The sequence below is a fragment of the Gallus gallus genome, chromosome 1 (genome assembly GCF_016699485.2).
Source record: "Gallus gallus isolate bGalGal1 chromosome 1, bGalGal1.mat.broiler.GRCg7b, whole genome shotgun sequence".
In the NCBI taxonomy this organism is placed as follows: Eukaryota; Metazoa; Chordata; class Aves; order Galliformes; family Phasianidae; genus Gallus; species Gallus gallus.
Genome location: NC_052532.1, coordinates 74766410 through 74783400, shown reverse-complemented (window position 1 = coordinate 74783400; position 16991 = coordinate 74766410). Strand labels below are relative to the sequence as shown.

The 16991-nt window shown below is 38.4% G+C and overlaps 1 protein-coding gene across 4 annotated transcripts in view; it reads left to right on the top strand.

The window, feature by feature from the left end:
• The first annotated feature begins 910 nt into the window (after positions 1 to 910).
• The window catches only part of VWF (von Willebrand factor), a 138673-nt gene continuing 122592 nt past the window's right edge, over positions 911 to 16991 (top strand). The window contains exons 1-7 of one of the 4 annotated variants that reach the window (XM_040700457.2): positions 911 to 1012; positions 2228 to 2279; positions 3610 to 3674; positions 5273 to 5375; positions 5467 to 5675; positions 10551 to 10675; positions 14635 to 14851. In XM_040700457.2, coding sequence (XP_040556391.1) covers positions 5359 to 5375; positions 5467 to 5675; positions 10551 to 10675; positions 14635 to 14851 — 568 coding nt within the window. In that variant the 5' untranslated portion in view covers positions 911 to 1012; positions 2228 to 2279; positions 3610 to 3674; positions 5273 to 5358. Of the gene's footprint in view, positions 1503 to 2227; positions 2280 to 3515; positions 3675 to 5272; positions 5376 to 5466; positions 5676 to 10550; positions 10676 to 14634; positions 14852 to 16991 lie in introns of all 4 variants that reach the window. The other 3 variants (NM_001318464.2, XM_046942139.1, XM_040700449.2) reach the window with 3 other exon arrangements.

Genomic DNA, 16991 nt, shown 5'->3' with positions numbered 1-16991 from the left:
TGTTCTTGGCTTTGCTGTTATTCTTTTTTATGCTATACTTTTTTAAGAACTGAACATTGTGACTAACAAGGGATTATCATTTTCAGAATTACTGACAAGGCACCTACGTGTTCCAGGGCTCTCAAGAAGTGTGTTTTTATTGTTCTGCTTTCTTTATCTGTGTTTGAAGAAAGGAACTGATGTGATTTACAGGGAAACATGTTGCCTGCTAATCCCTTTGTTATTACCAGTAGCTATTGGAAAATACTCAGCGTGAGACATTGAGAGTAAAGTAAGGTATCTTTTGCCCTGCACTTCTTGCTCAGAGTATATTTGCCCACAAAGCTTGTGCTTAACTCTGTCAACAATTATATGCACGATAAGATTTTTACTACAGTATTTCAGGATATATACATGCAAATTCAAGGGCTGAATGTGTCGATCTAAAAGAATGCAACATTTGTATCTGTTTCATATGTTCTTTTTAATAAGAGAACAAAAGTATTTCATTAGAAGCTGGGTGGTTTTTTTTTGTTGTTGTTGTTCATTTGTTTTTGTTTTTTTTTTTTACCTTTAAAGCAGTTGTTTACTGGAAAAAATGCTATGTGGCACTATGGTCTTTGAGTCATAGAGCATCCTATTCTTCTTAACAAAAGTTCTTCAAACAAGTGTGCTATTGGCTCAGCCTGTGAGATTTGTCACATGTACGTATGAAAAATATATTTCAAAGACTTATCTATTATGCAAGTTTTCAATACTGCTTCCCCCCATTGTAATTTTCTGGCATTTAAGGCTACACGATTTACACGATAGCAATTTTTAAACTATTGTCTTGAGAATCAGACGGATGTGACGTTTGGTCTTATCTTTCCTTTTAAATGAATAAAGAGTTCCTGGCTTGTACAAAAACAAGAAATTTCACCCCAGAGTCACTTCAGTCCCCTCTGTTGAGGGAACAATGGTGGTGTAAGCTAAAGGTGGCAACTGGAGGATCTTCTTTTTCATGCACAAGAGGAGTTCCACGTAGAAGAAGGTACATTTATTACCAATTTAACTAGAAATGAAAATTATAGAGGACTATATACTGTCAGATCTTACAGATTGTATCTGAATTTGTTAGTAGTGCCTGCTCCACAGGTGAAAACTTCAAGCAGGCAGCTTAGAACTGACTGGGACATGAAAGGGGACTGAAGATAGGTTTTGTATCTTGTATTCTATCTTTCCCTCATTTATAAAATTGAGGGGCTAAAAACCTAATGTGATATTGGATTCAGTCACAATTATGCAGAGCACATACTAAAAATATACCTGATAAAAGTTGTAATTATATTGTAAGCTTGCTAGTATTTGTTGATGGATAGCCCTGTAATTGGTTTAGATAACTGAGACAGCTGTGTCTCTGGACCTAGTAGATAAGGAAGTTCTACTGAGACTTTCTACTGAGAAAACAAGGAGGTTCTGCTTAGAAGCAGTTACTGAATACATAACATACATCTGGGAAAACCTCTGCATATGTAATACAGGTAATGTATGTAAGCTGAAGATCTTTTGTGCAAGGCATGTTATGATAGGAGGAGCTCAACCCCCATGCATGTAGTGCTGATAATAAAGAATGCCTGCTTTCTAACGCTCCAGTTTGAGTCTTAGTGGGTTTCCTGATTGACTGATTTATGGTATCATACCAGCAAGTGTGTAATCTGAGAATAATGCTTATTGTTTACTATTATTTTGCAGTCATTCCCATGGAGCTGCCAGTTCTTAACTATCTTGCAGAATTATGTCAGATTGGCATTTGAACTGTTATGACTGGTGTTTATAACATGGTTTCCTTTCTATTATAAATAAGGCAAGCTGCACTTTTACTTATGTGACTGTGAGCTGGACCTGCATAATAGACATTAGTAAGAAGTGTGTACCTGCAAGCTGAAATCATGCACGCAAACTTGTGTAAAACAGAATATGTGTGTATGTTAGGCTGAATTTCTTGTGGCAATTATCACTGCAAGAAAATGATAAGTGAAAATGGAAACTAGTAAAAGTTTATCTCCTAATTACTTTCTTCTAAGAGGCATGGATGGATAACTGAGTTACTGTGAAAGTCTACATAAATTAGATTGCAGCTTTCTGAAATGGTGTAGATCCTCAAAAATAAACTTACAAAAAAAAAAAAAAAAGAAAAGAAAAGAAAAAAAATACAGCTTACACACCCCAGACTAAGAATATTCTAATGACTCTTGATTTTTGACAGATGCTCCTCTTGGCAGTGCTGACAGAGCTACTGCTGGTCACCGTTGCAACAGGTAGGAAAACATGTTTGTTTCCTGATGCCTTGAAACTATGTAGGTTGCTCTGAAAGTAGTTCTTCCTATTTATAGCCATAGAAACTACAACAGATACAAAGAGCACAATAACTGCTGTGGTTATGACTATATACATATAAATGTACATAACAAGTGATGCTCACCACCTACTGACCAATGCCCTCCTAGACCTCGAGCAGCAAAAGGAAAGATCGGAGGTTTCCCATAGCTTTCATAAATTCTGCATGATGTCATATGATATGGAATATCTCTTTTGCTAATTTGTCAGCTATACTTTTCAATGTAGTCACCACCATTAGCCATGCATTTTTGCCAGTAATAAATAAGAGCCTTCCTTTTTGTGCTTGGAGGAAGAAAAAAAAACTATGGCTGTCTGAAATGTGGCTTTTCTTTCAAATCACTGTCACCACTGCTGCAACACATCACCCACCTCTTCACACACTGATGTCCACTGTTTGGTCTCCATAAACGTTGAGCAAATGTTGATAAATATCAATGGGTGCAGTTTTTTTCCTTGTGGAGGAATCTAATTCCACATCTTTGCTTCATACACTCTTCCCTTTCAGATACCATTTTGTTAGACTGCCCATCAGCTGCTGTCTGTCACATGGTCACAAAATTTAATGGATTGCAGTTGGGAAGGTTCAATCTGCCTCTGATGTTGCAGGCCAACATAGTAAGATAGGAGGCGTTACTTTCAGAGCAGCTGTCATATAATGTATTTTCACTGTTTCCTCTGCAAGACATTCTCCCTTCTTTTGCACATCTAATCCTGCAGTCTTTGATCAGGCAATGTTCTCCTGATACTGGAGAAATCAGTAAGGTTGTTCTTTCTGACTCTTCAACTATCAACAAGTACTGTGCAGGGTCACTAAGGCTATAATCAGTGAAGTCTGGGTTCCCATACTAACAGGCTTCATTATTACTATTGAGGCACAAATATACAAGTGCATGGCACTCTTTAAAGCACTAAAATTAGCTATGCAAGGTTTAGGTTAGTAGAAATGCAGAGAAAAAGACTTTTCACTGATGTATGTAATAAAAAAATCATATGGGCTGTCATGTCAGGTATGTAGTCTACCTAGAAGGTCTAGGACAGATTATAGTCAGGATTTAAAAAAACAAACAAACAACAACAACAAAAACAGAGGATAAATTCTTAAATTATGAAATGTTTGTTTTACTTTGCAAGTTATATTGTGTTTTGATATTCAGGATCCTCAGGTTCTTTGCTTCAGGAGTCATCAGTTTCCCGTTGCAGCCTTTTTGGTAAAGATCACATCAAAACCTTTGATGGTTCTTTCTACAGTTTTGCTGGGGACTGCAGCTACCTCCTTGCTGGTGACTGTCACAAACACTCCTTCACACTCTTGGGTGAGTCTGAGCAAGATATAAAATTGTAACCCTTGCAGAATATTATAGGCATGTGACATTACCCTGTGCTGAGTTCTGTCACTTAGAAGGAAAATAATGTTTCCCTTTGTGAGATAGGCTAAACCGCTGCATTACAAAAATTTGAGTTTTCTTCTGAAATTAGGAAATTTTGTCACTTTGGCTTCTATTATCCCTTAGTAATACAGCTCACTAAGCTGACAAGAAAGATTTTTCTGACCTACCTTCATTAGAAGAATCAGTTGAGATTTGATTTTGAATTTCCTAGAGGAATGTGATTTTTAAAGCTGAGTACAGAAATAGGAGCCACATTCCACTATAAAACTGATATTTATTTGTATACTCAATCACTACATTAAGAAAAATCTCATATTGCAGAACAAAAAGTTTTTGAAGTAGCATGAATCTTTGCAATGTTATTCTTAACAACATGCAATAGATGAAAAGAGAACCAAAACACTATGTTGCATTTTCACTGAACTCTTTTGGTAGGTATTCTTATATTTGCTAAGAACTCTTCTCTATTAGTTGTAGGTTAAGATGAACTTATGCTGACTGTAAGGAAATTAAAGTAAATTCATCCCATCAGTCTGATAAATCATTTTGTTCCTCAGCCTAAGCAACTCTGTACAGTTTTCTTGTTATATGGAAGAATTCACTAGTATATGTGAGTATGGATTCACTGATGTGTTTTACATGATTAGTTAGATCTTAAAGCCTCTGAGCATGATTTTTGTCTTTATATTAGGGACATCAGCGTAGTATAATCTGTTTTTGCTTCCTTTCTCAGCATAAGCACTTGGATTTGTTTTTGTTTTGGATATCTGGCTGTGAAATGCAATCTGTGTTGCTGAGTAAAGCATCCCAGTCTGGGCAGAACTGGCTGCCTCAGAGCACTCTGACTTCCTGTCTAGAATGGGTGCTGCACTCTGCAAGTAACTGCAATTAAGTCAGAGCTAGGCAATGGACAAAAGCAGAGGAAGCTCTCAGCTCTCCTAATCAATTCCGTCTTGGAATATGATAACTTTGTCTCCATATCTATGCTTTGCTTTTGAAAAACTGGGAGTGAGGTAGCTCTGCTCAGTTGGACAACTAATACTGGCATCAAGCTCTTAAAGACCAACTGAGATGGTTAGAGGGCTTATCAAGAAAAGTTATCCAGGCCTAGTTCTTTCCTCAATTCAGTAGATTCCACTCCCTTTTCTTACTGTTGAGCTATAGGTGTTTTGGTTGCTTTGGGGAGAAAACTAGGAAGGGAAAGATCAGGGATCAGAGCAGATAACTGATTCATTTTCTTGGGAATTCTTCTAGTATGCAAGGTGGGATGGAGAATTCACTGACTAGAGACAGTAAAGGGAAAAGCATGAGTCCACAGCTAGAGGCTGGGCAGCTCAGAGTTGACAATACCTACCTTTATCTCAGGACTACCTCTGTATATCACGTTACCTTTTAATCTTATAATTGCTTGCAAGGCTCTTGAGAATGATAGAGAGTACGATTCCAGCATTTTAACACATTCTTACAAGTTACTCTCCTTGGTCCCAGAACTAACAGTATTTGCTTATATCACATCTCTTCAGGTAACTACAAGGATGGGGAGAAAACTGGTTTCTCTGTGTATCTCGGAGAATATTTCAACCTTCATTTCTTGTTGGGTGGAAGTGTAATGCAGGAAGACAAAAGGTACTAGTACTATTAGAACAGCAAATATTCCAGCAGGAAATAACAATATGCTTAGTGTCACATTCTGAGAAATTCTTATTTTTCATCACAGGGTTTCCATACCTTTTGCTTCCAATGGCATATTTATAGAGAAGGAGGCAGGTTATTATAAAATATCCAGCAATGATTATGGCTTTGTGGTGAAGATTGATATCAGTGGGAATATTCAGATATTCCTTCAAGAAAAGTACTACAATAAGACCTGTGGGCTGTGTGGAAACTTCAATAAATTTGCTGAAGATGACTTCAGAACTCAGGAAGGTAAGACTGTACTCTGTGCACTTTTCCTGATGGGTGACTCAACAATTTTGCTGATCCAGAAAAATGTTTCCATGAACATGTCAGATACTCATTTTGATGAAATAAAAAGCTGTCTAAGTTATTTCATCTTCCCTTCCCTGTAAAGGGAAATGATGTAATCTCATAGAACCACAGAATCTCATTCCTGAGCAAAACCCAATGCTCTGAATTTAACGCTTAGAAACCTTGAATGATGAAATACAGAGATGAAGCTCTGAGCTAAATTATGTGTAATACAGTGGTGCTGGGGTACTGATGAGAAAATCCAGCAAAAATGATATGAGAAATACTCACTGATTCAACTTTTTAAAATCAGTTAGACAAGTGGAAAAAAAATAGGTAGTGTTTCAGTAGCAGAATATTTAAACCCAGGGTATTATTGCTCCTGGCAGATTTATACATGGAGTAGGCACAGGATGCTGCTATAAAGTGCTTGCCTTTTTCTTCTGAGATGTGTTGCTGTGATTAAAAGTGCACTTTATATCACAGCAGCTCCTAGCAAGAGGGAGAGACAAGATAGCTTTTGTTGCTTTCTGCACCTTTACGTGAAGCCTGTCAGTACGAGTGAAGATTAAGTATTCTGGAAAAGTCATGAACATAACTTCTAAGGACCACCTTGATTTAATGTATTTCAGAGTGTTTGATAAGTATTAGCATGCACTTGAATATATTTAGAGTAAAATAAGTTTAATTACTATGTTAAATTGATAATGTATGTCTTAAGAATAAATTATATAGAAAATGAGAGAGACAAAGCAACATGGAGAAGAACCTGACACTGCCCTGCGGATATGTATTACTGATGCCTAGGATTCATAACCATGGCTTCAATGCACAGATAAAACTGTTTTCAAGTATTGTAAAGTGATTGATTAGCCCTTCAGCACTGCCAGTAATAAGAAACAAACTCATCTTACAGAATTGCTCAGCTGGACTTAGTGACTTCCATGTGCTGAGATATGAAGTTTACATCTTGAGACAATAACAGGAAGTGAGACTACTACAAATGACAAGAGCAGCAAAGGAGACTGTATTGTCTAGCACTGTTCAAATATAGGATATGCCCTTCTGCTTCTTGTGTTCACACCTTTCATGTTGTATTTGTTTAACATTCTTGAGAACACATCCTCCCTCTTAGAAAAGGAGTGCTTTCCCAGCTCTAGATTTCTGATATGGTGAAGTACATGGCAGGGTTGCTTCTTGGAAGAGCTGAAAAACAGTGGAGAAGGTGATGAGAGCATAAACAGCCCTTGTATGATGAATACCCTAACTTCTGTAAAATGTATGGACACACAGATCTGTACTTTTAACCTGAAAAATTACTGTATTACAGCAATTCTGACCATTTTCTACTCTGATACAACTGATCTTTAATGTAATCTGATCTAGAATTAATTATGTTAGAAATTGTATTTCCTTGACAGCTCTGCTGACAGGGTGGTTCATGTGCGCTCTTCCTGATGTGCTTCAAGTAAAATCAGCTTTGGATTTGTTTAGGCCACTCTTTAAAATGCCAAAGCTAACTTTCAGGCAGCTAGTAAGGGTGATACTCCTTAGAAGGAGATCTAAGCAGAGTATATTATAAAAACATTTATGCTTTTCTTCAACTGCAGTCTTTATTTGCTCACCTCTTAGCCTGATTAGATGTTGTGAAGGTCAGCACAACCCAGAATATGAGCTTGGTACAATGTCTTAGTGATCCGAAGGCACAGAGTGGTTGACTTAATGTTGGCTGCAGATTGAATATGGCTATTCTGTGTACCCATAGCTTCCTATTAAAATCTAGGCATGTTTTCCCTGTTAGTTTGGGTCCTAAGTTCTTATCTATTAGAAGTATTCATATTAAATACAGTAAGATTGTGATCTCCATACTTGAAAGAATTGGAAGTACAACAGGTTTTTGAGCTGAGCAAATGACTCAAGATATTCTAACCTTCAAATGGCTTTGATTTAAACTGATAGGGCAAACTGTCTGTGGACTAATAGTCCTCTAAGTAAGAGCCACTGTCTATGAGTGTGGTGAAAGGAGGTCTGCTGCTGAAGTGTTTCTCTACCTCTCACAGATTGTAGCTCACTTTTTTTAAAAGCCAGTGCAGGAGTTATGTATCATTTCCTGTACAGGAGGGAACTTAAGAGATTAACTCACGTGATTTAATGGCCTGTTTCTAGGGATTAATTGTGGCACCAGATGATCACATCCCAAATTTGTGCTTAAGTCTCAATCACTATGGACTGAATCTAAACCATAATCTCAGCTGTTCCTGGAATATCCTGCTTTTTGTCACAGCTGCAACAAAATTAAAATGCTTATGTTGAAAAACAAATGAGTACACAATTTTACCTTATTTTAAATAAAAAACAAATACCTCTAATTTAATACTGGTCACTGTTGCTCAGAAAAAAGGTTAGTTTGATTTGACGTGACTTGCTCTTTAAAAAGTGGATAATGACAGAATCTCACTAATTTATATTTGAACTATGTTGAGATGGTGGGTAAGACGAGGGGAATTTCTGTGTGTTTTGGACACTATTTATTTACTTGCTGTAAAATGTTATGATTTAATTTGATATCTTTCCACTCATCACAGTAGTTTTCATCCTGTCAAATGGTTTTGGGCCAGTTTGGCCCGGTTCCATGACTAAAGAGACAGGGAGGACCCACGGACCCCCGCCCCAGGAGATAGGGAAGGGATATAGGGAAAAGGTAGGGGGATGAGCCTTAAAAACAAAACAGCGGTAACAAGCTAAGGGAGAAAAACTAGTCTAGTAAATATGATAGCATAATGAGAGATAATAAAATACAATTTAATTAGCATTGAAGCTAATAAATAAAATGAGTGTCCAAAACCAAAGGCCTTACTCTAGTGCTGAAGGTGTGATGGCTAGGAAGCACACACTGCAGTAAAAGAAAGGAAAAAAGGGACAGTCTTGTGATTTGTGAGCAGTTTTCCCTCTAAATGGAAAATGGAAATGGAACAGTGAAATCTAGTGGGATTTGTAGTTCTTCTCTTCTGAGAAATATCAACAATCCACAGAACTGTAGCATTAACTCTTTAAATCCCTGCACATTACGTGATGTTATGATGTGGAATACTGATAACAAAAAAATCATAAAACCATGACAATCTTTGCAATCTGTGGTAAACTGAAGGGTTTCCTTCTTGCTGTTTTTTTTTTGTTTGTTTGTTTTTTAAGTGCCTAACCTATTTTATGTTTATGAGTCCATAGTATCTAGGTTAAAAGAAAAAGTCAAGTTTGCTGTCTTTATTACACCCACCCTTAGCATTCTTTGTGTAGTTCTAATGACAACCTTTTAAATTGGGAATGGTCTTAGTGTTTAGTAGACTGTTTTTGTACTTAGCGTACAGCACATTACTCATTTAAATTTTGATTATGACTGTAAATAAATACAATATTCTATGCAACAAGTGTAAGAATGTTATATTTAGGTAGTATTTCACCCTTTTTCATGTTTCAAGATATTCTCAGCATGATGTCTTGGGAATGTGTTAACATCAAGAATAATATTCTCACATGAAACACAGTTAAAGTCACAGAACAGAGAGAGTTAGAAAACTAGCTATTTTGTAGCAGGTACTCATCAAAACAGAAATAGTCCCACAGTCAGCTAGGCCGAAAACCTGGGAGGCAATGTGAGGAAGCATTCTTTTTCTTGATTAACCCCATCCTTGGGTGGAGAATAAAAAGCAGCAACAAGATGATTTTAGAAAAATCTGTTTTTTTATCAGGACACACTTGATCTGTCATGCTTTCTATACACTGCTTAACAAACTCACCATCAGAAAACAATTTTGATATTTTTTTTTGCAATCAGATTTGTTATCACATTAACTAGCTTTTATAAAAGAGTCCATTTAAGTTTTAATTTTTCAAAAATATTTTTTGAGGTGACAGACTATCAGTTCTGCTATTTTGTCTTTACAAAATATTCCTTGGTATGCAATAAATTTGACAACATATTTCTGTATATAATGTCTTCTCAAACTGTAGTCTTTGAATACAGACAAAATTTCCTTGCAAATTAAGCTTAGCACTGTATTATTTGTCAGCACTGCACTGCACCCTCCCTCCATCCTGGTTGGTGGGGCAAAGCTGCTGTAATGATGATAGGACAACAGGGAGTGCCAGCTGCAGTGTTGAGCTGATCTGGGCTGCATGTAATGCGTGGGCTGCAGTTTAGACATGCCCGGATTGGAGCCTTCAGATTGGCTCCTAAACAAAGCAGGTGCAAATCTAGCCATGTCTGGGCCAAGAGCTGTTTGTAATACTGCAGAGAAGCCTGATTCAGGGCAAGATCCAAAGCAAGATTAGTTATGGTGTATGTTAAGTTTCTTTTAAATGAGATTTCCTTTCAGAAATCAAGAAAATGAAGGTTAACTGTGATCAGGAATACTAATACTTCCACTGGTTCATGAGAGCAGCTTTGTTTCATTTGCCTTTCTAATCTCCACTGTTCTGTGACAACTTCAAAATAGCATGAAAATGTCTAGATTTGTCTAGGTTTCTGCAGAGTATGTTTGACCAGTAAATAACTTCCAGCACATTCATACAGAGGTGGGAAATGCTGGGAGCTGCCTTCTGCAGGCTTTGGTCTGCCCTGCTGTACAGGGATGGATATTAGAAATCTGTCACTGCAGGTCCAGATTGAGGAAGGTGGCTTTCATACTGTCAGGTTATTTGGAATTGAAATTCTTTCAGTGCTACAGATTTTAAAAACAGCTTTCATCAGCCTATGGCAATTATAATAGCCAATAATGATGCTTTGTTATTCAACCCCCTGTAAAACTATGTGTTTCTCCTCTTGTTGGTTCACAGGGACCCTTGTGGGAAACAGCTATGATTTTGCAAACTCTTGGGCATTACGCAGTGAAAATAAGTTGTGCAAGAGAGTGCAGACTCCAAGCAGCATGTGCAACGTTTCATCTGATATTGCAGAGGAGGTTTGTGCCACATTCAAGCTTTCAACCTCACCTACCTGTAGACAGCTTGTCTCCTCTTTGGCAGGGGAATATCTTGAGTATGTTAATTTCTTGAGTCCTACAGCTGACATATTCCTCCATCAGCAAGTAGTTAGGATGCCAGGTACAGGAGATGCCTGTTTGGGATTTTGGAGGTACAGAGTGATCTGCAATAGCTATGCAAAGCACTGCTTTTGCTCCCACATGGCAAATAAGTACCACAAAGTGTGGGGATCAGTGTTTAGTCTGGCAGGAGCATGCTTAGGAAGCATATGGTGCAGCAGTCAAGCATGCATTGAAGGTGGCAGGGATGCAGCGTGCCATGCTGTGGTGTGGGTACTGCCAACATTCCTTATGTCTGGGCACAGGATGCAGCTATGCTTCCTTGTTACTGAATGCAGTTTGCATCCTACCTGGCTGAATTATTTTTAAAAATCTAGTACATGCTGCCACCCCTCCACCCTTTGAGGAAAAAAAAATCCCAAACCTAACTCAAACTCCAAACAGATAAGCAAACAACTCATTTCAGCCTGAAGTATGAGTTGTTGCCAAAGGTACTCCAACATTACTCAGGAAAAAGTGCATTTAATAGATGCCTTTAGAGTTAAGCGAGCAACTCCTTCTATTATTATGTGAGTAGGAAAGTGTTGTGTAACATCTGTTGCCACCACCACTGCAAACAGCATTTGTGTGCCTTGCAGTTGATACCCCTGTGCATCACCAGAGCAGGGAGATGCTTAAGTAAGGCTTTCTGACAGAGATGATCTTCTCTGTAGCTATGCACACTTCATGCCACCCTGCTGTTTCCCCTGCCAGGAGGAAGACTTCAGTTACATGTACAGATACTAGCTCTAAATAGTTAAAGAAACACAGGGCAGCTCAGCTCAGCTAATTCTGTGATTCTTTTATTTTGTAAACCATAAACAGGCCAGGCAGATGCACACTGATAGTTGCTAGATCAGTCTTTTCCAGGCTGAACAGACCCAGGTCTCTCACTTTCCTCATAATGGAAATGCTCCAGAACCCTAATAATCTTTATAGCCTTCCGCTGGACTCACTCCAGTAGTTCCCCGTCTTTCTTGAACTGGGGAGCCCAGAACTGGACACAGTCCTCTGGATTTGTCCTTACCAGGGCAGAGTAAAGTGGGAGGATAATACCCCTTGACCTGCTGGCCATGCTTTTCTTAATGTACCCCAGGACACCATTGATCTTCTTGGCTACAGAGGCACACTGATGGCTCATGGTCAATCTGCCGTCCTTCAGGATGCCTCTATGCCCTTCTCCATAGAGCTCCTTTCCAGTAGGACAACTCCTAACTCATACTGATGCATGTGGTTCCTCCCCAGGTGTAGGACCCTATACTTTTCTTCATTGAACATCATACAGTCTGACCTCTCTGATCAGTTCTCTAGCCTGTCCAGATCTCACTGAATGAAAGCAAAACCTTGTTGTGTTAGCCACTTCTTCCAGTTTTTTTTCTAATCATCAGCAAGCTTGCTGAGAGTGCATCCTACCCCTTAGTCAAGGTGAAGATATAAGATGAAATCCAACCTGAGGAGTAGACTGCAATTAATGTGGTGGGTTTTTTTTGTTTGTTTGTTTGTTTTTTTTTAAAGCAGATCACATTAAATATTGTTCCTTTCTTCGACAAAGTTTGCTTGCCCACAGGAATATTAGCTAGATGAAATTATCTTCTCTCTGTTGTGAGTTCATGAGCTCACGGTATTTAATGTTGGCTATTAACAAAGTCCAGACAAATTAGTGCTTGCTAAAAAATACTGAGCTTTCGAATAGCTTGCTTTATTTGCTTGCTCTGATCTCAAATGTACAACTTCTCTACCACTTTGCCTCCCTTCCTGCAGCCTCTGCTGCAGCTTTTGTCTCTTTCCCTGCCCCACATGTTGCAAAGATGCAGTTCTCTCTATCCTTGCACCACAGATACTCAGCCAGCATCCTTAGGGAAATGGCTTTAGATTCCTTATCTGGAGCCTGAAGCATTGCATTGTCTTATAACTAAGTTTAGGAGAATTTGGAGGTGGTGAACTTTGTGCTGTGCCTCATTCAATTTCATTTTGTGAGTCTACTCTCAAGTTGCAGAATTGGTGACTGACTAGATGAAACTTGATCGAGGAACTGGTGAGTTAGGAAGAAGGTGGCTCTCCAGCTGGGAGAAGACAGGGCTGGCAGAGCAGAGATCTCAGCGCTGCCTACTGTGGCCAGAAATGGTGTATGCACCAAGAGAATCAGATCCCAGCTGGGTTACTGGTAGAAATTCCAATTGTACTTGGCCATGTAGAAGTCTGCTGGAGCTGCTGGCTGTCCCAGCTGTGGTTCTATGGAACATTTCATCTCCTTCATAGCCTTTGTCCTCCTGTTCTAACAAACAATATATGTTAGCACAGTGAGCAGGTGACTGGTGCATTTCAGCAGTGGTGAGAGTGAAAGACAAGTTATGTTTCAGACAATAGTGCTGCAGAAATTATAAGAATGTGTGAAATACCACCTACAATTCTGTGTGGTGGGAGTAGAGAACAAAGAGTCAGTGAGCTTGTGACTAGTAGGACTTGCCAGTGCATGGACACTGCCAAGCCATTTAAGAAAACGCTTAGGAACTGGTGGAGATGTAAAGGAAGTAATGTAAACAGATTTAACTGTATATACTATAATATATAGTAGTTTTACTCTCATTGTTCTCGGTCTTCTAAGCAGTATTTTAGCATGGGTTATTTTTTTTCCTGTGCAAAGCAGCTCATGTAAGCAGGAATGCTACAGCAGTGGGTGAAAGTGCTCTGTTCTCTTCATATGTGTACTGTCTGCTAACTAAAGAACAAGGAGGTCTGCTAGTTCAGCCTCATCATTAAGTTTTAAGGAAAGGATTGTAAATATACATAATTTGCAGAGTAAGATATGTCCATTAATTCATCACAGTATATAGCTGAGATATCTAGAAGACAGGAAAATTCCATCTATAATTCCTTTTATGGAGTTCAATATCTGAAGTAAATTGAACAGCAAGAAAACCTTTAAATAGAAAAAATTATAATTGCATGTTAATTTCTAGCATATAACTTGTTTTCTTGACAATCAGATCAATCACTGGGTATGTTATTGGACAAGAGTGAATAATAGGGAGTGAATAGTAGGGAGCAGGTTTTAAAAATCATTTGCGATGGGTCATAAACACAATAGTAGCACAGCAACTTTTATGTACTCTCACCTCAAGTACTTGTTTAGGCATTCAGGAGTAGTGTATCATTACTGCAAATCAATGAACTTAAAAACCTAACCTACCCTTCCTTTTGTAATAGACAGAAAAGCAGAAAAAAATTGCTTTTCCTCCTTGGGTTATTTTCCTGCCATTTATGTGAGTTAGACTGCCCTATCTTATATTGGACAAACCAGCAGGAGTGACAGAAACATGAAACCAGAAGTAGAAAACAAATTTAATTCCTCAGATCCCAGTCAGAATTGATCTTTCAATCTGAAACTTCCTCTGTTCCCCATTTTCTGATAGATGATCAATTTATTTTTCTTCTGAAGTATCTTACTGAAAAGTTCCTCTCCCTTGTTGTGTATCTCTTCCTGGTACTCTAGACACCACATGGTTCTTCACTGGACAGTAAGCAGTTCCTTGCTTTCCTGCATTTGATGTCTGATCAACTGACAGAAGAGATGTTCCACAAAGAAGCATCTCTTACATGTAACTGATTTGTATTCATTGCTGTGTTAATGTATCATCTCTGTACATATATGGATGTGGTGATGATTAGCTATTGACTGTGATTTTATTTAACAACATCCTCTTGTTAAATAGTAACCTTATTATTTAACAACAGTGGTGACAAAGTGTTTGGAAAAAGTTTTGTTTTTTAATTTTTATGATTACAGTAATTAAATTATTTTGTCCCCTTTGCCTCCTTGCTCCTCATTTACCATGCAGAATGTCATGGAAACCTGTGAGCTGCTAAGAACATCTTTGACCTTTGCACGGTGCCATCATCTAGTGGATCCAGAGCCATACATCCATCTCTGTAAAAAAGACATCTGTTCCTGTACCTATGGCATGAACTGTCACTGCTTAGCATTTCTTGAATACGCAAGGAACTGTGCTCATGAAGGAGTGATTTTGGATGGGTGGTCTCAAGAGAGCTCATGCAGTAAGTTGACAGGATTGTTCCCAAGCTACTTATCCCTACAGAAATCATGCCTGTCTTGAAGATTTATGTGTTGTAACTAAGAGCAACTGGTGCTTTTTTAGGGTGTTACTTAAAGCAGGCAGGTTAAGCTGTGAAGTGCCTATCACTTCAATTCATTTGAAGTGCCTTTGCTTGCTCTCTATGCCAGCTCCTCATCACGCATCCCTTTGCTAAAAGTTTTCCTTAAGTAAGGATTGTTTGAACCACATACAAAGAAGATCGTAAGCTTCTTAAAGATTTATCTGATCACATTAACTACAACATCTAAAATGTTCTATTTTACATGCAGTTCATATGTGTGACTTTATCAGTATCATCATGAAAGGTACTCCGTACTATTCAGTAAAGACAATTATTTTTAATCTTTGATTTACTTAAAACATCAGAATTAAGATGGTGACTTGTTTAGACAATTTTTTTCTAGGTTAGGGACCCAGATTGAATCTTGAAATGTTGCATTTATTAACTCAGCTTTCTGAGGTCTTGACTGCATCTCTGCTGAGATTTTGCAAAGAAGGAAGTACTTAGATTGACTAAGATGATTTTATAGAGAAAAGGTCATTTTTGCCACTAACATGCTAGAATGAATATAGGCACATAGCTCTACCAGAGAACCTCAGTGTAGCACAAGACAGCAAAGCAATGAAGTTCAAGGCCACGGTAAGTGAAGATCTACTCAGAAATAAGAGAAAGAAACTGCTTACCTTCAGGAGACCTGTAAGGCCCTTAAATACACAGAGATCTTTAGAAAAGATATTCTCACCTCCACTGCTAAACCTTAAATGAAGTCTGGGAAAGGGTAGATCCTGGCTCCACCCCTTCCAGTCACTAAGGTGCATTGCATGCACCTAAACTCTCCTAGATTAGCCCTGCCTTCCTATCAGGTTCTCAATCACCAGTTCAAGCCACAACTTAGCATTTCCACTAAACCCAGCGTATAGTCAACAAATATACAGAGTGGTGTGGTCTTATTGGTATCTACAGATTATAAAGCTGAAAAAGGATAATCAGAAACAAATGGAAAGTGCTCACCCATGTTGTAGGTTCACAGGACAAACTCCAAGAGGAGTGATCTCCAGAAAAAATTCTTCCCCAGTGGCAGTTAGACCTTAAATGGGGTCTAGGAGAGGCAGAGCCAGGCTCCACCACTTCTGGTCACACAGCTGAATTGCCTTCACCTGTGTTCCTACGGCTGACTCAGTGCTTGCCTCAGGTGATCAATCAGAGGTTCAGGCCATGATTTAACAGTTCCCATGTACCAAGTTAAATATTTATATACACAAATGAATAATAATAAAAATCATTTTATATGTTTTCAATGTTTTTTTTTTTTATACTTCTTATGTTACCTAGGAAGAACAATTATTTCAGTGTATTTGTAGTTATTCAGAATGTTTTGTACTGACAGCCCTACAAGCCAAATTTCTTCTCTGGCCAGTGACCACCACTAAAGAAAACACTGCCTTCAGATTATAGTTAGGACTGGAAGATATTGCTAAACACTTATGAAAGGGATTGTACACCACAACAAAGACTCTTCATTCCTGAAGTAATTTATTACTTTATCACTGGGATATAAAGAGGATCTAACTAATCTCTCTGCTCAGGATGCAAGCCAGAGTACCCACTTGAGCTAAGGCTCTCTGTAAATCATGCTAAAGCCATGAGAGAATGTCTCTGTTCCCAGAACTCATTTCTTATCCTTGACTTCACAAAACTTTTTTCCAAGTCAGAAATACTACCCATGTCTGCTGCCACAGCAGGAGCTTAATTTTATATGTCTCTTCATCTGTGCAATTACACTGTCTTAGATGGAGATAATAATTTTATGCATTAGAAGCATGACATGCACAGAAGGATAGTGGTGCTGGGCACACTTCAATTCTGCAAGCTGGTGCCTGAGCCGTGGTGCCATAGGGGACAAGACTGTTCCTTCATTACCTTTCCATCTCCATCAGCAGAGGATTGGTTGGGAAAGGGCTAGCTCTAGTCTGTCCTTCCCACTCAAAGCCCATGCAGTCTTGTGCGATTTGTCTACGCATTAAAATAAAACAAATGGTTTATATAGTATGTGCATACATAACAGTCTCACCTAAAAAAT